At 36.8% G+C, this 21417-nt stretch overlaps 1 protein-coding gene across 3 annotated transcripts; it reads left to right on the top strand.

Moving 5' to 3' along the window:
• Positions 1-4994: 4994 nt before the first annotated feature.
• Positions 4995-18826, top strand: LOC145228301 (procollagen-lysine,2-oxoglutarate 5-dioxygenase 1-like). Of its 3 annotated transcripts, none has more exons than XM_080093319.1 (18): positions 4995-5130; positions 5491-5597; positions 5807-5943; positions 6087-6201; positions 6569-6730; positions 10267-10330; positions 10930-11027; positions 11121-11222; positions 11360-11494; positions 12039-12160; positions 12350-12455; positions 12555-12676; positions 12888-13032; positions 14247-14360; positions 14959-15132; positions 15763-15909; positions 16252-16377; positions 17215-18826. In XM_080093319.1, exons 3-18 carry the CDS (start codon positions 5816-5818, stop codon positions 17368-17370), a joined length of 2016 nt encoding a protein of 671 aa, XP_079949445.1. In that variant the 5' UTR covers positions 4995-5130; positions 5491-5597; positions 5807-5815; the 3' UTR covers positions 17371-18826. The 3 variants fall into 3 exon arrangements, with proteins under 3 accessions (XP_079949445.1, XP_079949444.1, XP_079949442.1); XM_080093318.1 differs by lacking the exon at positions 4995-5130 and adding an exon at positions 5177-5317 and having other exon boundaries at positions 11363-11494; XM_080093316.1 differs by lacking the exon at positions 4995-5130 and adding an exon at positions 5177-5317.
• The last annotated feature ends 2591 nt before the right edge of the window (positions 18827-21417 follow it).

The raw sequence follows: 21417 nt of genomic DNA, 5'->3' as shown, positions 1-21417 counted from the left end.
GACAATTGCAATACCTCGCACAAACAATTAATAAAAAACGTATAATACGACTCGGCAAAACTAATATTAGGATGAATGAAAACCACGTCGCACAATAAAATATTACGTAATCTCGGCCTAACACCGCTTTACGTTTGCACAAATGTTCACGCTCTGCTTCAGTTTTATAAAGTTTTACATCGCATCGGACCTTCTTATTTGTTTGAATGCGCACCACATTTCGTCAAAGACATGGTTGCTTACGACGTTCATCATCCACTTAAACTTAACTCCACTCATTACCACAGCAATCAAAAATTTAACTCGTTTTTTTTTGCAAGTCCACAGCACGCTTGTGGGACGAGCTTGCACAAGATATTCGCCGTATGAAGTCATTTTCAGCGTTTAAATTTAAACTTAAAAGACACTTCTTTACACCAACAACCAATACATTGCACCTACATGGATCTCAACCCAAATTCACCGCAGTTCATTGCATGCTAAGACTTGGTCACAGCCCACTGAACATAAACCCTAAACAATATCGTCGCAGTGCTTGTCATGGTTTAGAAACAACAAAACATCTATTCCTTCAATGCAGAGTTGCAAGCGGGCCCGAAATCTGAGCCCGAACCCGGCCCGAACCCGGCCCGAACCCGGCCCGAACCCGGCCCGAACCCGGCCCGAACCCGGCCCGAACCCGGCCCGAACCCGAAACGTTTTTGAGAAGCCCGTTTAGGCTCGAAATTTTGATTGACAGGCCTATCCACGAAAGCCTTGCAACAAAGTATGAGAAAGAAAAAAGAGAAAAGACAACAAACACAATGAACAATAGTAGACAATGGGGTAAACCAGGGTTGCCAATTTGGCGGTTTTGCCGCCAAATACCTCAAAATTGGCGTTTTTTGAAAGTAGTTGTCACCAAAAATAGCAACTGGCGGTTTGGCGGATATTTTTGTAAAATTTGGCGGTTTATGGAAATGGTTGGCACCTAATTGTTTTATTTGGCGTTTTTGCTTTTTGCAAAGGTTTGCGCTTCTGATACAACAAATTACGGCTTAAATCCGCTAGCTGCGCCATTACAATGGGTAGGTTCTGTTTCATTGAATTCCCATACGTCACACAAGCCCTTTTTGACAAATCAATGCAACAATTAAGAAAAAAATATTAATTGTGGGCTAAAGGCAGAGCTTGTTTGACATCATAAAGTTTGTGTTCCAGAAAACGTGTCAGCGCCGGCAAGTAGCATCGAGCACAATCTGGCAGCAAAGTTTTAACTTGCAAACAATTGTAAATTAATGCATTGGAATTATGTCGGCGCTGATTTCGAACTTATTGTTTAAAGTATAAACGCTCCATTACATTGAAATGGATGTCCAATTGTATTAACCAAACTTTTCCCACTGCGGGCCGCCGCATAGTTTACATGCCCTAGTGCCGTCTTCTCAAACTTAGCCCATGAGGCGATTTTTATATGGGCGCCAAGATATGGTCTTTTTTAAACCCCATTTAAAATCTGTTAAATTATATAGTTAGTCTCATCTTACAAGGAATGCTTGTATATTACGTCATAAGTGACACAATAAGGCAATTGTTTGCGCACAATTAACACTTTTTGTTTTGTCTGTGACGTAATAAACTGGGTTTGGATCAATCCTGGGTGTTGCAATCCTTTGAGAGTCGGTAATATTAATTTTACATGTCGTAACAGTAAACTTTCGTAAGGAGTAGATTAAGTTTTGACAGTAACAAAGTTATCAATACGATTTGGCAATCCAAAAATTGGGTCGCGAGCCGGATGAAATGACCTTGCGGGCCGTAGTTTGGTGACCCCTGTACTATATAGTCGGCTGTACATTCTTTATTTGTTCGCAATTTCGCGTTAGAGATTGCCCTGACTTTGAGTGAATCAACAATTTCTGGGCAACATATGCGTAGTTTAAAAGAATACTGGCAACGTGGCTCTGCGTGCTCGTAAAAAATTTTTTTTTTCGCAACTTATCAGTGTTGAAGTGGCTTTTTCTAACGTTCGGAACTAACTTGACAGTAGTTTAAAGCGGACCTACCATGTATGTTGTTTCCAAAAAACAAGACAAGCATAATTAGTGCTAACGTTTTTTAGGGGGGGCGTGAGAATAAATAATTAGTGTAAAGTGGGGCGCGACCGAAAAAGTTTAAGAACCCCTGATATAGATGATAATACTCGTTATATATTGCTATTTTTGTAAAATTGGTTTGGCGGTATTTTTGGCATCAAACATTTTTGGTTTGGCACTTTTTTGTTGTGTTTGGCGCTTTTTTGAGAGTTTTTGGCACTATTCTGCATTTTTTATCTGGCAACCCTGGGGTAAACAATACGTTTTAGAGTAGGGTGGGCATTAGATCAAAGCCAGAGAATTGTTACTAAAAAGTGGCGGCAACGGAACTTAAAGTAAGGCCCGTTTTGAGCCCGTTTTCTGACAAATACCTAAGCCCGAACCCGAACCCGGCCCGAACCCGGCCCGAACCCGGCCCGAACCCGGCCCGAACCCGGCCCGAACCCGGCCCGAACCCGGCCCGAACCCGGCCCGAACCCGGCCCGAACCCGGCCCGAAAAGCCCGGCCCGACTTGCAACTCTGCTTCAATGCCCATTATCTGCTCGTTCCCGAATTACTCTGCTATCAACACTGCAGAAAATTTTGTCTGCAGACACCGAGCTTATAGTGCATCCTCTTTTAACAATGTTGCTTCTAATATTATTTTTTGTTATATTTTGTTCAGACATCCTGGTTTAAGCAAAGCGAATCTTTTGTTGTTTTTTAATGCTGTTCAATTTTTTCCTATCTGTAAAACTTTTCAGCTGCTTAGCATTTGTTTTCAAAAAGTATCATTCGGCTTATGTGAAACTGGCTAGATTTTGACTGGTAATTTGCATGTAGGAACTAACTCTAGTCCAATGTTAGTAATTTTTGTTTAATTTGCACATCCGTTTCTAAGTTTTGAAAGCGCGATTTGTATCTAGGATATAGGAGTATTTGCCACTTTAACCGCATTGGTTGTTTCGTGCAAAAGCAAGGAAATGACTTATGCGCAATAACGCTCATCAAGCACGGATACGGATGTTTGTGTTGATATTTGGAAATTTCCTTGTGACGTGTATGCACTTAGCATTACCACTGATGTACAAAAAATGCCCTTGGCCTATGGCCCGTGAAGTAAGTTTGGCGCTTACCGAGTGTCAGCTAATGTGAGATACATGCTAGACTTTTTTGAATCTTATCGCAAACTATATTTTGAAAGTGTGCGCGACATACTGAACGAGCTAATTAAAGAATACCTTAAAGGCAAAGTTTGTAAACAGTAATGTTTTGTATGCCAATTTTTGACACAAGCTTGGATAGAATCAAAATGTGAATGTTTGACCGGCATCATAATTGCTCTTTTGTGCACCCTAGTGAGGAGATTCAATTTAAGAAACGGTCAGTAGACCTCGCAGTACTATGTCATTGCATAAGAATATCATCTCCGAAAAGTCTGGGGGACCAAATTACCAAGTTCACGAAATCTACAACAATAAACTTCGAAAAACTGTAAAACGGCTTACTCGGGTGTTTTTAAACATAAACCTTGTTTTTTAATTTGCGCTTCAGGATATATTTTTGCAAATAAAAACATTTTGCAAAACTTGATTTACAAATTTTCCAGGCAGGCGGATTTTGTTTCTACGCACATGCTTGTAAACGTTTTAGTGTGAACTAGGCTAACCATTGAATTAACGAACAGTTTCCACCTAATATATAAATCCCTGTTGAACCTGCCAGAAGTAACTGTAGTTCGCAAGCCAGGGGTGTCCAAAGTGCAGCCCGCGGGCCAAACCCGCAGCTGTTGTTTTAAATTTGTTGGGTATGGCCCGCCATAATTTAAATTAAGGTTTTGGGTTGTTGTGACTTGCGACTTCACGCAAAAGCTTTCTAATGGAACTTTATTTACCGGTAAAAAGGTAAGAGAAAAGTAGGCCTAGGCCTATACATGGTGCTGACGCAACGAAATCGCAAAACTTCCTTAAATACCGTATATTTTGTGTTATAATTTTCCAGTTATAACTTTGCAATACGTTGGCCCTGCACCTGATAAAATTGGTCCCGATTAAAAAAGGTTGAAGACCCCTGGCGTCGGCTATCAACGTTTGGACGGCGACCTGTGAACAGCAAGTCTACGTGACACTGGTATCGCGACAAAGTGCGAAAGTTAACGCCCGCAATTTTGTAACAATGAACAAATATCAAATCTGAAAGTCTTTTCGAAACTTTGATTTGAAAGAAAATTATTACATCGAACGGATATTATACGTTTGATTTGACGGTCAGTCAGACAACTACAATGTAAGCTACAATTAACGTATGACGTCACAAACAAAATCAACAATTATCACGTCAAAGAAGTTGTCATGAAATTATTATTACGCACCAATTTGAATGGTGGATGTACTGTTTGACACTTGCCTGTAGTTTGACTGCAGGGAGCAACAATTTTAGTAGGCGATTGGTGAAATCACCTAACAAGGCTATACAAAGCTCCGCCGGTTTATGAGAAGAGAATACACTTTGTGGGGATATGAAAACTAGGAAAAGAATCCATGGGAGGGAAAGTAGTACAACATTATAGGCTAGTTTAAAAAAACACCACCGATCTATCATGTACAACGTTTCCGACTTAATTCGTTGCAAACGTCAAGAAGCTTGCTCAAGAAATTTCGCACCACACAGGAAATAACAGCTGGTAATTTAAAGATAAACTGCAAATTTGTGAAGACTTCGCTGGCGCCGACCGACTGCTACTTGCGAACGATGTCTGCGTGACTTCGAGTTGCGCCTACGTGAGCAAATAAGAGACAGGATTTTTTCTCTTGTTTCCGCTGCAGACACTCTTAGCGGGAATCCGTACACTTCACAATATAATACTCGGTTTGCGTTGCTAATTCGCTCTTTAAGCTTATGTCATGCATTTGTGGAAGCTGCTACAGTGTCGGTTTTATTGCTGCAGTGCAGTGTTATAAAAGGTTTTAAAAGTTACGGCCGGAAGGCATTTTTTTAAGAAACCAGGTCGACTGAACAACTTTCTTCGTTGCACTTTTGTACAGATACAGATTGACTGTACTTTTCGAAAATGAGGTTTTCTTTCTTCATAAATTTTGCCTTGATACTCTTGAATTTTATACAGAAGCATTAACGTTAAAAAATTTTCATACTGATGTTTCTTAGTTAGGTGGAACCGTTTTTAACTTTAAAATGATTTTATATTTGTTATATGCTTTGGTTTTGTTTGCCCAATCTGGCTTAACCACCCAGGAAGCAACAGGTATATATATCAATTTTTAACTGTCTAATTTGTTTAAGCATCATACTGTTATCATGAATGTTTTATCAAATGCAATGCTTTTCAAAAAGTTGCAACTTGTTCCTGCAAAATCAAAACATATATATTACTTTCTATGATTTTTTTTCCCATGTACATTATCTTTTCTGATTTAGATTCAACCAGTGACCTGGACTTGCTGATAGTCACAGTGGCTACTGATGAAACTGATGGCTATAAACGCTTTGCTGATTCCCTAAAGTATTTCAATTTGGATGTTTTGGTAAGACATAAATATAATATAGATATTGAAACTCAGTTTAACCAAAGATTAGCAAAACTCATACAACTGTGGTGATTTTAAACTGTCTTTGTTTTTTTTGTAAGTTAAAATTTCTAATTAAATAACATCCAGAATAAAATTGCACTTGTTATTTTCCTATTTCTTTTTTGTTGTAAAAAGCTGTATGTATTAATTTGTGTTTTATTCAGGTGCTGGGTATGAATGAGGAATGGACTGGTGGTGATGTTCGAGTTACTGTTGGAGGTGGCATGAAGGTCAACCTTCTTAAAAAAGCTTTGGGAAAATACAAAGACAACCAAAACTTGGTCCTTTTTTTCACAGACAGGTAAGCACAGCCTTAGTTGTACAATGCTTCATATGCTGTAAGATGATGCTTGTTGACATTTGTAGTAGTAGACAAATTTTATACATTCCTTTAAAATCTGCCGTGTGGTATCTCAATGAACATTTTATGGTAACTTTTTGTAGCTATGATGTTGTTTTCGCTGCGGGAAAAGATGAAATATTAGGCAAATTTAAAAATTTCAATTCCAAACTCATTTTCTCTGCTGAAACCACAATATGGCCTGATGCTTCATTAAAGGTAAGGATGCTCTGTGAACAATATAAACAAGTCTTATGCAGTACTAGTTTTAAGGTTTGTTTGTATGGTGTTCCTGCTGAAGTAAAAATGCACTATTGATGATCAGTACATTCTTTAAATATTTACACTAGTAAATGCAAAATATTTTGTTAACCAAATCTGTTCAAAACTCATTTTTGAAGAATAGAAGCGAATATCAAGATTTATGATAAACTAGGCTCAATTATACTATTTACCATGTATTAGATACAGTTTGCATGCATCATGTTTTAATTCATCCAATTTTATTATCTTACAACTGCTTGCTGACTTTCATTCCAACTAGGAGTAACTTTTATTTCTTTATTTCCGTATATTTGCTCTATAGTCTCAATATCCTGAAGTAAATGTTGGAAAGAGATTCTTGTGTTCTGGTGGGATTATTGGCTATGCACCCCAGTTTTGGGCAGCGATCAACCAATGGGATTTGGTTGATACAGATGATGACCAACTTTATTACACAAAACTTTATTTGAATGAAGGAATTAGGGTAAGCAAATATTTATAGCCCATTTTGCTAGGTTGCAAGTTACTACCTTATGTTTAAAGGAACAAAACTATGGGGATTGATTGCAAGTTTGTACAGGAAATGTGTATAATAGTTATGGGTCCCCTTCCTCGGGGACACATATTGATTTTACTCAAATTGTTTTGTTTTTTTTTCTTTTTTTTCTTCCCAAAGTTTGTCTGACTCGTTTTTCCATCAAATGTTTGATGGATTTGGGTGAAATTTACACAGATGGTAGATATAGTTAAGTAGATGTGCATCCCACTTTGTTTTTGTTGATAACCCCAGTATTTATCCCGCTAGCCCCCTAAAATGGGTGTTTTTTACCCAAAGTTTGTCCGACTCGTTTTTCTATCAAATGTTTGATGGATTTGGGTGAAATTTACACAGATGGTAGATATATTCATGTAGATGTGCATCCCACTTTGTTTTTGTTGATAACCCCAGTATTTACCCCGCTAGCCCCCTAAAATGGGTATTTTTCCCGAAATTTTGTCCGACTCGTTTTTACATCAAATGTTTGATGGATTTGGCTGTAATTTACACAGATGGTAGATATAGTTATGTAGATGTGAATCCCACTTTGTTTTTGTTAATAACCACAGTATTTACCTCGCTGCCCCCTAAAATGGGTGTTTTTTACCCAAAGTTTGTCTGACTCGTTTTTCTATCAAATGTTTGATAGATTTGAGTGAAATTTACACAGATGGTAGATATATTCATGTAGATGTGCATACCACTTTGTTTTTGTTGATAACCCCAGTATTTACCCTGCTAGCCCCCTAAAATGGGTGAATTTGGATAGCTTGTATAGTATGCCATTTATAGGTGTCGATTGTTGTGTTCAACACTGTGGTCCTAACATTTACCCCACAAGCCCCCAAAGTGTAAAACGTATTTGTATGTTACTGGGCACCACAAATTAAAGATTTCTGTGGCGCAATAGTATTACAAGGGCAACCAGTTGTATATTACTCATTGGGGCATTGTGGGTTGCTTGGTGGGCGTTTTAGCGCCATGACAGTTTGGGGGTTGTTAACAGCCCTATGACGACAGAAACATTAACGGTTGTTGCTCAAAACACCTCTAGTGGTCGAAATTTTAAACATTAGCGGATTGGGCTCAAATTTTACAGTACTATTTATTAAGTCATTGTGGTTTTATATTTTTTAGTTTGTGTGTCGAACCCAATTAGTTAACCTACTAGCCCCCTAAAATGGGTCAGTTTTTTAACACGTTAAATAGGACATACTTCAAACAATATCTGGGGTGAATCTAATTTTATAGTTTGTTTTCTACATAGTATTATTATTTAAGCCCAATGCCGATCACTGTGTTTTACCTTAAAACACCAGACCAGACTTTCTAATGGTTATCTCTTGAAATGCATTATTTTCAACTTTGCATGTGTGGGGACCCATGAGTTTCTGCCTGCAGAAACGACTAAGGTTATAAAAGACGATGGCTAATATGGGACCCAATACAAAATAAGCATAGGAAATATATTAATGTTTTAAAATAGGTTATAGTGTAAATGCAACGACAAAATGTGCTAAGCCACCCTTCTAGTTTTAAACCACTCTAAGAGTAGATTTCTAATTTTCAAATATTGTGTATAAGGTGTCATATTCTGATATTTGTTATGGGTCTCCTTCCCTGAAGGGGACACATATTGTTTTTGTCTATATTTTTTTTCTTTTTTTCTTATTTTCTTTTTTTCTTTCTAACGCGGATTTGTTCCCACGTTTTGATCAAGAAAGAATGGCTCAAACTTTTTCATATTTACACACATTATAGATATTGGTCTAAAGATAGTCCATGTGAATTTTGACTCCGCTTGATCGCTCTGTTCACCCACAGCCCCCCAAAACGTGAAATTTTTAACGCAGATTTGTTCCCACGTTTTGGTCAAGAAAGAATGGTTAAACCTTTTTCAAATTTACACACATTATAGATATTGGTCAAAAGATGGTCCATGTGAATTTTGACCCCGTTTGATCCCTGGGTTCACCCACAGCCCCCCAAAACGTAATTTTTTTAAAATGGCTATACTTGTTAAAGCAGATGATTCTGGAGTTTCATACTTTTTGATTGGTACATTGCAGCATATTTCAAACTATTTTGTAACTTGAAGTTGTATATATCCATTTTCACCCCTTTACCCCCAAATATTTGTTTGTTTGTTCACAAGTTAATGAGGTCAGAAATACAAGACTTAACCTGCTGAAGTTTTAAACAGCTGTGGATAGGATTCTCCTTGTTGGCTGGTTAAAATTTCAGTGCAATCGGCTCAGTAATAGTAAAAATATGTTTTTACATGCGGTCTTTTGTCAAATTTGTGCTCGCTCAGTGCACAGCTGACGCAATGGGAGTTATTGACGATAGTGGCGCATGGAAAAAATGCCTCTGCTTCACGCATGAACGCAGTCGTCACTTGACCATTTTCTCACTGGTTGGAATTAAGATGATACCGTGTTAGTGATGTTGCGCTGTAAACGTTAACGCTGCGGGGTCATGGCAGGGACAGGCGATGTGTATGACGTCATGACCGTATTTGCCTGTCGCTCAGTGCACAGCTGACGCTATGGGAGTGATTGACCATAGTGGCACATGGAAAAAAATGCCTCTGCTTCACGCATGAACGCAGTCGTTACTTGACCATTTTCTCACTGGTTGGAATTAAGAAGTTACGATGTTAGTTATATTGCGCTGTGAACGTTAATGTAGGTCAACTTATTCGTGTTTCGAAACGCAGAGTGACAACGCAGCACGATTTGTTACACCTGTGTAACGTGACTTCTCAAACTGAAAGCGTTAATAAAACTGTTTCAGAACAGGTTTTGGATATAAAAAGCCCAGCTAAGCAATCGTATTGTTAGTATGTAGAAACTTAACAGCACCAGGAAACGCGATGTGCGGATTAAAAATCATAATTCAACAAACAAAGGGCTGTGACTGTTACAAAACAAAAGTTTATAAATATTTACGACAAATGTCATCTGTGCAATTCAAATTCTTACCTAGCATATGCATGCGCCATTCATCCTGTTACTGTTAATTCAAAATATATGTGTATGTGGGGACCCATTGGTTTTTGCTTGCAAAAACAATTATGTTATAACAGGCCACACAAATATTGGTACCATACTGAATGTATCCATCAAATATACATCCCTTACAATTATAATGAATGGTGCGTAAATATGGCACAGTTTCTGTAAAATGGCATATATAGGAAAACCACTATTCCAGTTTAACAATGATTGTGCCCTATTTTTACTGTTACCAAATCTCATATGCACATGTGTGGGGAACCATTAGATTATGCTTGCAGAAACAATTATGGTATAAAGTGCCAGGAAAAAGATAGGGACCCAATGAAATGTAGGTGCCAAATATATATCCATTATAAATATAGTAAATGATATATGTGAAACATCGTTAAATATGATGTAGTATATATAAACTGGCAATATATAGGAAAACCACTATTCTAGTAATAACCTGATTTTTTACAGGCGGAATTAAATATGTCTCTTGACCACACAAGCAAATTAGTACAAAATATCAACTTTGCAAGAAGTAAGTGCAAATATAAATATAATCGAGGCTATTTGTAAACAGCTAAAACCAAAACAAATGTAAAGAGAATTGAGGAATACTTTTTGTTTTAAGGAAATGTACAACTTAAGCAGTGAGTTGGTCATTAGTGTAACTTATGAAACATTGACAGTCGAATATTTTGTGATGTACACACTTCTGACAGAAATATGAAGTGAATGTAGGATGGCAAAACTGTGTGTACCACAAAATGCTAGACTATCAATATGTCAAAGTTGTTTATGTCTGTAATAAGGTGAATTTTCCACATATATAAATTGGAATTTAATTGTATGTTCTCTATTGTGTACCAATTGTTATTGATTACTTTTCATGCACTAATCCTCAGGATGTCCTGCTTGGTTTGGAAGTAAATTATAAACCTTAAATGTGGTTGGGATCCATGTGTTTCTGCCTGCGAAAACAATCACACAATTTCCAAATTGTTAAATTTAAAACCGTATGCACAACACATATACCCATTGTACATTTGTCAATGGAATGGCGCATTAATATTTGGTTCAAGCCTAAGGCAGATTCAGTTCATAGTGTGAGTTTTAAGGTAACATGTGTTTGTAAAGGCGAACTGGAGTTGGTTGAACAAGAGACAACTAGTCGTGTCAAAAATGTCAAGTATCATACATTTCCCAGTGTCATCCACGGCAATGGACCATCAAAGGTAATTACAATTTTTGGCACATGCAACAAATCAGTTTGTCATATATACACAGTACACCATTTGTAAGCTATAATTATTGCTTTATATATTCAGGTGCATCTTAACTATTTCTCAAACTACATGCCAGATGGTTGGCATAGTGATACTGGGTGCAGAAAATGTGAACAAGATCTGTTGGACCTGTCCAGTCTGGAGGTAGTAAATGAGAAATATAGAAAGCTTAGTGATTTCATACAATTTTTGTGGGTCCACTTTCTGAGCCAACATGTTGTAATTTCATGTACAATGACAACATAAACTATGCTTAAATATGATTTGCCTTTTTGTTTAAGCAGGAGGACAGTTACCCACTTGTTCAACTTTCCATTTTTATTGAAGATACCATGCCATTCTTTTCTGAGTTTCTTCAAAGAATTGAAAAACTATCGTACCCTAAATCGAGAATTGCCTTGTTTATACACAACAATGTAAGTAGTGTTACTTGTATGCACCCAGCAATTTTAATTTTGAAACAAATCATCTATGTCAGTGGTTTAACCTTTTTGTACCGTGACCCATTTAGCAACTAAATGTAACTTGTGACCCCCTTCCAAAAATTTCCGTATTTTTTTATAATCACTAGAATAAACTCTCATGTTGGACAAAGAGAATAGGTCTTAGCTTGTTTGTCCGCTTGGCCATCTGTATAGTAACATAATAAAGCATTTGTTTTGTATTGTAATGGTCGTAATGGAACACAAAATAAGTTTAAATCAAATAGTTTGTCTGTTTTATTGCTTTCAGATGTTTCCATTTTGTTATTGCTGATGAACATTTACTATAAATGTTGATCAAATGCCTTTGCGGCCCCAAATAAAGTGACGTACAACCCCACGGGGATCGTGACCCACGGGTTAAAAACCACTGATTTATGTAGTTTTTTTCAAAGGTGCAGGACACCAGTTTAAAAGCAAGCTGTGTTAACTAGTACTGTTAAAGAAATTTTTTTATGAAATTTGATTAATTTTGCAGGAACAAACACTGGAAAGAGTGGTTGCCCAATTTCTTCTTCGGCACAGATCGAAATTTAATTCAGTAAAAGTTGTTGCTCCCCATGAACAAGTTTCTGAATTGGAAGCCAGGCAAATGGCCATGTAAGTCATCCATTGTAAATGTAGACAGCATTTTTGAAAACCTTTTTAACTGTGTCCTCTTGGGTGAAATATCTATCTTAGGGTTGTATGTTTTGTGGACTTGTTTTTGGATAAATTTTGAGTATTCACTTGTGTGTGTGTGAGTAAATATTGAATAATACATTGGAAATTTTGTTGTGGTATTTTCAGAGAACGTTGCGTTGCTGTCAATTGTGACTACCAATTTAGCGTAAATGCTGATGTACAGCTTACCAACCCTGACACACTTAACTTTCTCATTACCAAGAACAAAAAGGTAATGCCCTGTTATTATTTGTCCATGAACCAGTTGTCATGTTTAAGCTTTTTGTTCTACCTAATTCATAATGCTGAACAACATTATTCTTGCCCTAAGGTTATAGCTCCATTAGTCAGAAGACCTGGAAAACTGTGGAGCAACTTCTGGGGTGCTTTAAACATTGATGGCTACTATGCACGATCAGAAGATTATCTTGCTATTGTTGACATGGAACGAAGGTACCATCACACATTACATTACCTATTAACAGTGAACATGTTTTAGGGTTTGTACTTTCTCTTCATTACAGCAGAACAAAAAATAGTGTGAATATATGTTTATTTCCACACAAAAAAATTGATGTTTTACCAATAAAATTCTGAAATATTGCATATAAAAGTTTTTGGAACCTAACTGTTGTAAAACTTACAAAGATGTTTTTATTTACAGGGGCATTTGGAACATACCTTTTATGAACTCAGTTTATCTTATAAAAGTTGAAGTTTTGCACCAACTAATAGACGAAGTCGGTAAACCTTTTAGTGACGGAGATCTCGACCCTGACATGGCTTTATGCTCTCATTTACGTAACGAGGTAAATTCACATTCTATTGGAAATAATTATGGGTCCTCTAGTGGTTAGAATTTTAAACATTGTCCGATTTGGATAAAATTTTACATGACTATTGATTGGGTCATTGTGGTTTCATATTTTGTACTTTTGGGTGTTAAAACTCATCAGTTACCCAGCTAACCCCGTAAAATGGGTGAGTTTTTAAACAGTGTCAGAATTAAATGAAATTTGGACAGCTTGTAAAATTTATCATTTATAGGTGTCAATTGTTGTGTTTAACCCTGTAGTCCCAATATTTACCTCTCTAGCCCCCTAAAAAGGATGATTTTTTTTAAACAATGTCGACATTGGATGAAATTTGGATAGCTTATAGAGCATAGGTGGGCAACCTTTTTGCATGCGCGGGCCAAAAAGTAGTGTTATACTGCCGTGGCGGGCCGCAACGATGATCATGCAACAACATAGCAGTGCTAGGCAATGTCAAAAACGCAATGATTTTATCTGTGTATGTAACAATGCCTCTTCTTAGCAATAAACGAATAACTATCAACATTTAATGTAACAACCCTTTGGTATAACAATGGGCTTTAATACATACATTTCGTCCGCCCGATTAAAATAAAATACGAGTCGCGGGCCGCTTAAAAGTTGCCGTAGGTTGCCCGCCCCTGTTATAGAGTGTGCTATTTATAGTTGTTGATTTTTATGTTCAGCCCTGTCGACCCAATGTTTATAGTTGTACTTCATTGGATAGTTTGTACTTCATGTAGCATGTTTATTTATGCACAGTACCAATCACTGTGTTTGGCCTTACAAAACCAAACTGTCACATAGTTATCTGTTGAAATGGATTATTTACAACTTTGCATGTGTGGGGACCCATGAGTCCTGCAGAAACAACTAAGGTTATAAAATAGTGGGTGATATGGGACCCAGTATAAAATAAGTGTAGGGAATATATAAATGTTTTAAATTAGGTTATACTGTATATTCAAGGGCAATATGTGCTAAGCCACCCTTCTAGTTTGTTTATTGAAATGATGAAAACAATTTGAAAGGGGGAATGTAAGTTGACGTTATTGTGTAAACTGTTACAAAGCAAACAGTTGTAAATGTAATATTGGCTTGTATTTGTACAAGCACACAAAATGCATGCATAGAATTTGAAACATTTGACTAAAAAATCTTTCCGCTTACAATTTAACTAGAAATGAACTGATGTGTTTCTTTTTCAGGGAGTCTTCATCTACTTAAGCAATGAGTATGAGTTTGGGCATCTGGTGGTTCCAGATTTGAAGGTGGACTCAGAAGTGCATCCTGATTTATGGCAGATCAAAGCCAATGCAAAGGTAGGAATGTTTTATTGTCAAGTCAACAACTAAGACATTTTATGTTTGTAAGACCCTAATCAAAGACACATTTTCTCTTTTTGAACCATAATTTGAAAAGATTCCCAACAAGAGCTTAATTCTTCACATTAAATAAATTTTAATTTTGACTAAAATTCAAATCCACTAAATGGCATTTTGGTACTAATGCCGTAATAAAATCATCGATGTCTGTTACTTTTTAAAAGACATCACAAAGGCTTTACTTACAAAACTGCAAAGTTGTGTACCTGCCTTGTGCAAGGTTTTTGGTTTCATAGCATCTGGTGTTTCGCTTAGCAAAAAAAAAACTACATACACTACTCCAACCCAGTTCCACCAAGTCTAAAAAAATCATCCAATGGGCTAGCAATGAGGCCGATAGCTTGAACTTATTCTAAACATCACGTATTCAACGCTGATTCTCTAACCAAAAATTTGAAACAAATGGACCATTATTGATTTAATTTATAAAACCTAACCAAAAACTAAAACAATGCAAAAACACAGAAATCCTATTTTGGGCATGAAATACTTCAATTTGAATTAAAACTTAAAAGCACATTTAAATTGGCCACAGGATTGGGAAGACAAATACATTCACCCTGGATTCTGGAACGCAACGTTAAGTGAAACGAAAGTCACTCAACCTTGCCCTGACGTGTATATGTTTCCGCTCTTCACACCAGCAATGGCGGACGCTATTGTTGAGCTCATGGAGTTTCATGGAAAATGGTCGACCGGAAACAATGAGGTAAATCTACTTAAACTTATACATGCCCCAATTTCATTAAAATTGGGAATTGTTTAAAGGGAAAATGAAGCTTGAAGGCCAGTGACTGAATGAAAATCATTATACGTTTAAGCAGCTGCGTTCAATAATATACATATTTACGAAATAATTGCACACCGGTTAATCGCATATTATGATTTAGTGCTTGCGTAGCTTGATTTCAATGCCCAAGTTAAGTGGAAACTATGTTAAATCGCAAACGCAATAGACAATAATAGTCAATTGGTCTTGAACAAGGCGTTTTAGGGCTGTTTGACATTAGGTCAGGTCCAGCAACTATAGCTAGTAAAATTTATTTAAAAAAATACTGAAACAGACTGTAAAGTTAGGCCCGAATCAGTCCCGTTTTTTTTAAGAAACCTAAGCCCGAACTTGGCCTGACTTACAACTCTGTACTGAACAAACATTCGTCCAACATGCTGCACTTTTCAACGTTATCAACGTTTTAAAACGTTACCAAGTTACAAGTTATTGAACTAAAAACGAGTTTTTGTATGACTGCAAACCAGTTGACGAAAACCGTACTAAAAAGTAGGACAATTTGCCCGCAAAGTTTTAGTTTTTCGATTTCTCTTCTACCCTGTTGTTTAGGACGAAAGATTAACTGGTGGATACGAAAATGTACCAACCATCGACATCCATATGAACCAAGTCGGTTACGAAAAACAGTGGCTGCATTTGTTGGCCACCTATCCACTTAAAGTCGTACAGAAAGTTTATCCCGGCTACGACTCAAAGGTAATAAGTTTCTTATGTTTGTGTATTTTGTCCAAAGGTTTTAAAGCTTTGGGGCAAATTTGAAATAAGATTAATTTTTTGATCTATGAACAAAATTACCAGAAAGGTACAAGAAAAATGCATACGTAAAAACGATCGCCGTTGTTATTACCAGCGCAATGTGTAAAATAAGCCTAAAACGAACCTTTACACATGTACCAAGTAGAAAAGGCACATTTCCTTGGCTTAGTTTATAGTTTATACAGTTAAAGAGAAACACTCACACCCAAAGAACATTCACAGTCAAAGAATCTTTATTAAATTGACGACTACAGAGCAGCTAATTCTGTCATTATTTTGCAGGCCCACTCGATTATGATGTTTGTGGTTCGGTACAAACCCAGTGAGCAACCGTTTTTGCGTCCACACCACGATTCAAGCACCTGGACAATGAACGTGGCCCTCAACACCCATGGACAGGATTATGAGGTAAAACCAATTGTTTGTTGAATACCTGCAATTTATAAACGTCATACCTTACAAACTATGTTTTAGTAACGAACTGGGTGATTTAACTATTCGGAAATTTTGAATATGTGCCTCATTTTCGTTTTTCTTGACGCTAATGTTTTGCTAAATAGCGTATCGCGATAGCAGCCATATTCTATATTTTGATGATCCAAAACGAATTCAATATGAAAAACATTTTTTCTACGTCTTTTGTGATTTTTATGTCAAAATCATTGTTTTGTGCCTGAATACTGATTAGCAATTACCAGCTACCCGTACATAAAATTAACTCGTACTGTTTTCACTCGTCTGGTTGACAGGACAAGTTATTTTGGCGAATCACTTTTGGAACGCTCATATGAAAATTAAGTTTATACCATTAAAGGTACCATATGAAAAAAAAATGTTTTTAGTGATATAATCCAACACATTAAGTTGTGGGATCCATGATGCGTCATTAAAACCCCAAAATAAAAGTTTAATATAGTTGCTAATCCAAAAAATAAATGACTTACGCGTAATATATGGGCCTAAATTATACTTCAAAGTAACTCGAGGGCTGCACGATACAAACAATTGTTACATTGATTAACAAACAATACCTGATAAAAATCCAGAACATGCGATACGTTTATTCCGTTACTCCATTACATTAAAACTTGGTAATAAAAACGACGAGTGACGACAAAAATACGTATGCCGCCCAGAAAAAAACTGGATCGCATGTTGCCGATGGTGTTTGGTATGTTGTGTCTCCAAAATGCAAAATATTTATAACTGTATATTTTCAAACAACTAATTTATGTTTTCGTGCAGGGCGGAGGCTGCAGGTTTTTGCGCTATAATTGCTCCGCAACTCAGATTCCTAAGGGTTACGCCTTGATCCACCCAGGCCGTCTCACGCACTACCATGAAGGTTTACAAACAACCAAGGGCACTCGATACATTGCCGTGTCTTTCGTTGACCCTTGATTGAAATACAGGGGTCGTGAACAGTCGTTGCGTTGCTTTTCTGTAACTAGTTTGTTCGATGAGTACAATTTTTCTCCTTCTTTTTGTATTTAAACTGCAGTAAATTTGAATTCTGAAACAATACTTGGTTGCGCAATTGAGGAATATTTTGCTGTTTATGTGCAGTGCACGTTTCTTCCTAGACAAATTTTCGCTTGTTTTACTTTTCTCTCTTTTTCTGTACCCACAATGTGATAGTATTTGTTTTTATACTCCATAGTAGTACATTTTATTGCAGCGAATTCACTATTTTGCATAAATGTTTAATGTTCATGCACATAGCGTTATAACTTACACTAACATAAAGACTTTTATGTCAAGTAGCGTCAGAAACTTAGATTTCAACTGTGCCAAAACCTCCTTTGTGGTGTTCAAAACAATTAGTTATAGCGCATAGCGATATACCGTTACAAATTACGTTTGTGTCAGAAACATTACACCAGTTGTACCACATATTACTTAAACCAAAAACGCAAAATGTGTCCAATGGCCTAAAAAATTGCAACAACGCAAAACATTTCTTGTCGCATCGGACAATATTTAGGGTTAGGATAAGTGCCTTTCCTGAATGATAAATCGTTTAACCCAGCAGGGGTGTCCAACTCGAACAAACCGCCGTGCCAAATTTAGTTTCAAATATACTCGCGTGCCAAATTTGGTACTTTTTCCAAACTATTTCTTAAACGTCTTAACGGTACGGGCTCAATTAATGATACTCCAGAAACCTTTTGTTCTGAGTATTTGACACAAGATACAAATAGTTTGCAGCAGGGCTTAAGTTTTTAAAAAACGAACAAATTAACTACCGGGTTGTGTAACTTTACTACTGATATAATCTTATCTGAAGTTAGAATAAAGGCCACGAAGAATCAGTAGAAACAAATTTAATTGCGTGACAAATCCTTATGTTTACCATCTGAATGTGCAAAAGCTTGCGTGTCATTTTCAAATGCTCTGCGTGCCACGTGTTGGGCACCCCTGGTTTAACCAAACATAACGACCCAAACCTAATATATATGGCGTGTTATTGTTATTTGACAAAGTCGGTTTTCGTATGTATTATTTACAAACCCCGCTTATACATACATGTAATCATATACGCCACTGTAAATACACATGCTTACTTATAACCGATGTATATCAGTACTAACCCTTGCGGCTCTTGAAATCGTTACCGATTCAGTATTACTTGCTGTAATTACTTGTAATTATGCGCAACTGTATATTCTGTAGTGTGCTTGATGTTGTGTATGTCTCTTGCAAAGTCTTGTCGCTGTTTGTAAAGTTCTTTCATCAGCATTGAGTGTAACTGTCCTAAACCACTTTTTCCCGTGTGCATGTGCGAATTCGACTCAAAGCATCACAACCTTTTATATATTTTGTCTGCAAATAAAAAAGCGCCCGCTTTATGAAACAATGTATGTTGTTACAATATCTACTGATGGTCATGGAATTCAAAATAACTGTTTGACAAAAAAAACTTTCTGGCATAAATGAAATATATTCGCGCAAAATTAAAGGAATATAAATGCGTTTTTAGCTTTAAATTCTTCAATATAAAATTGCATTCGTCAATTCGGCTAAATAAATAAACAAGAGTTGTACTTTTATCGAAGCGTCAGAGAAGCATCATCAAATTAAACGCCAACACTTAACAGGGACTACATGGCAAGTCGGCAGTGGAATTTTAGATCTCAGTTGTAGCCAAAGCAGGTTGATTCGCTGTAACGCTGTACCACAATGTCACTTATCAAACACCACAACTATCCAATTCCTCCACTACTATTTTCCCACGGAACGATAGACGCCTTTTTTGCCAGCTCGATCAGAAATTTGCATTGTAGTTTAGTGTATTGAAACCAGTGATCAGTTTTGTGCTTATGTCCAAGTTTAACTTGTAGTTTTACTATAGCAGTACAGTTATTAACCAACGTTTTGACAAGTTTTATTGCATCATGAATTAGCACAAATTTGCTAACAATAAAAACAAGTTTAGGGTTTACGCTGCTTATGAAACAAAAACATTTGGTCGCTAATGTTTTCGTTAAACGAAGAACAGTTGTCGCATTGGCCACATTTTTAAAGACCCATACCTGAATAGCTATGTTTCAGACTGCCCTATCTGTCAGACAAAAGGATCGCAAAGCACGAGGTAAAGTCGCAATTAAAATCTCGCATTCGCTCAACTCTGATCTCCTGTTGTTACTTTTTACGTCGAGGGTCGTCACTAACTTCAGATTTCGGCTTCGGATTTCACTGGCCTTTGTTTTTCGCTGGTCAGGCTTGAATGGCGGCTTGTCTAGCTAAAGTGCTTGACTTGAGGCCAATCTGCAGGCTACATCAAGTGCACCGGCTGTTGCCGAATTATAGGTAGTGTTTAACCGTAGCTTATCTGGTAGGTCTACTATTTATCACAGTTTTGAAACGTATAATTATAACTTTCAGTAAGCAAATATCAGTTAGGTCAAAATTTGCTCGGCAGGGCGGTCAATTTTTACGAAAGAAAAGCAAGTAACGTTTTAGCATGTATGCAGGCAACCAATAAGAGCATTTATGTGTGAGCATACACCATGTGTTTAGAAGTTGCGTACAACTTTGGGCTTGTAACTTCATGGGAGTTTATGGTAGATTTAGTTCACTTGCGATTTGATACTTGAAAAGGGATGTGCATATTCCCTACTGGTGTCCGAATTTGCCATTTCTGTTTATTTTAAAGTGGAATTTTACTAGTTTATGTTCACATTTTTGTGTTTATGAAATAATGTTCTAAGTGTCTTAAATAATTCTAAACAATTTGCATTCAAGTCTAAACACATACTAATTGCCAAAAAAAAAATATTTTAAACAACTGCTCTCAAAACCGAAGTTTATTTTGTAGCATGTTATGTGCAAACTTTGACGCATCTTAACCAACATTTTTTGAGTTGTTTCGTTTCAGTGTCGTCATAATTGTGTTTGACAATTATCTCTCTCGATGTTACGACTTGGAATGTGGCCGTCGAATAGACGAATTCCTTAAATACCTGCCCCAGTAAAACACTTTCAACCAATAGGTTTTGTTAAAGACAGTTAGTGCCAAAACACATGAAGAGCAAATTCGTAAAATATTCGCAGCGGGATATGATGACGTGTCTAAACTGACCCCCCGTATTGTGTACTAATTCCGAGAGGGTAACACATATTTGGTGGGGAAACAAAGCACTGACAATTCGCCCGTAACACGCAAAACAAAACAGCACCGAATCGCGTTACAATGTAGCACGTGTTCGTACACGGGATATTGCCATCGACCTGCGAGTACAAAGGCAGGCCAGCCCCCAGTTTTTGATTTCCTATATGTATCCACACGCACAGGAGATAACTTTGCGGCTTGTGTAAACAAGGTAGGACAAACGTGTGTTCAAAATGCAGCTGTATTTCAGGGTAGTGTATCAGTTGGTTTTGATGGCTCGCCGATGGTTACAACATTTAAGGTCGGTGACAGAAGAGTCTGAATTTCTACCGTTAGTCAGCTAGTGTAAGTTTAGTAGTTATTAAACCACATTTGTCTTATTAAAACCACATTTTGTCTCCTAGGCAGCATTTGTTTTATTTTAATAAGAAATGGAAAATAGATTTCTAACACTGGGCAACAACAAAATATTTTTTTACTGGTGTCTGAAATGTTTTAACTGATTTTGACTAATTTAAGTGCCCTGATTTCCAAAATGCAATCGGTTTATCTGTATCACGTCTAGTTTTCCTGTTATGGTGCATCCACGTTTGAAAAACAATCTATATGTATACACTATAGTGAAACTGGTTTTGAGTATTTTATTTGGAATTAACGTTATTGCAAGAACAAAATTTCGAATTTAATTTTAAATGTAACAGGTGGGCACTCCTAACAAACAAAATTCAATGCAAAAAACAAAAAAAAAGGTTTCAAATTTGTAAGTTATCAGGTATAGGTCTACACATGTACTTTGCTAACTTTCGGAACTGACTGGCAGCAATATTGTCCCGTTT

Source organism: Phallusia mammillata, chromosome 5, assembly GCF_965637545.1.
Source record: "Phallusia mammillata chromosome 5, kaPhaMamm4.hap1.1, whole genome shotgun sequence".
Classification (NCBI taxonomy): Eukaryota; Metazoa; Chordata; class Ascidiacea; order Phlebobranchia; family Ascidiidae; genus Phallusia; species Phallusia mammillata.
The sequence above is the reverse complement of the archived record's forward strand: the minus strand, read 5'-3'. Positions and strand labels throughout refer to the sequence as shown.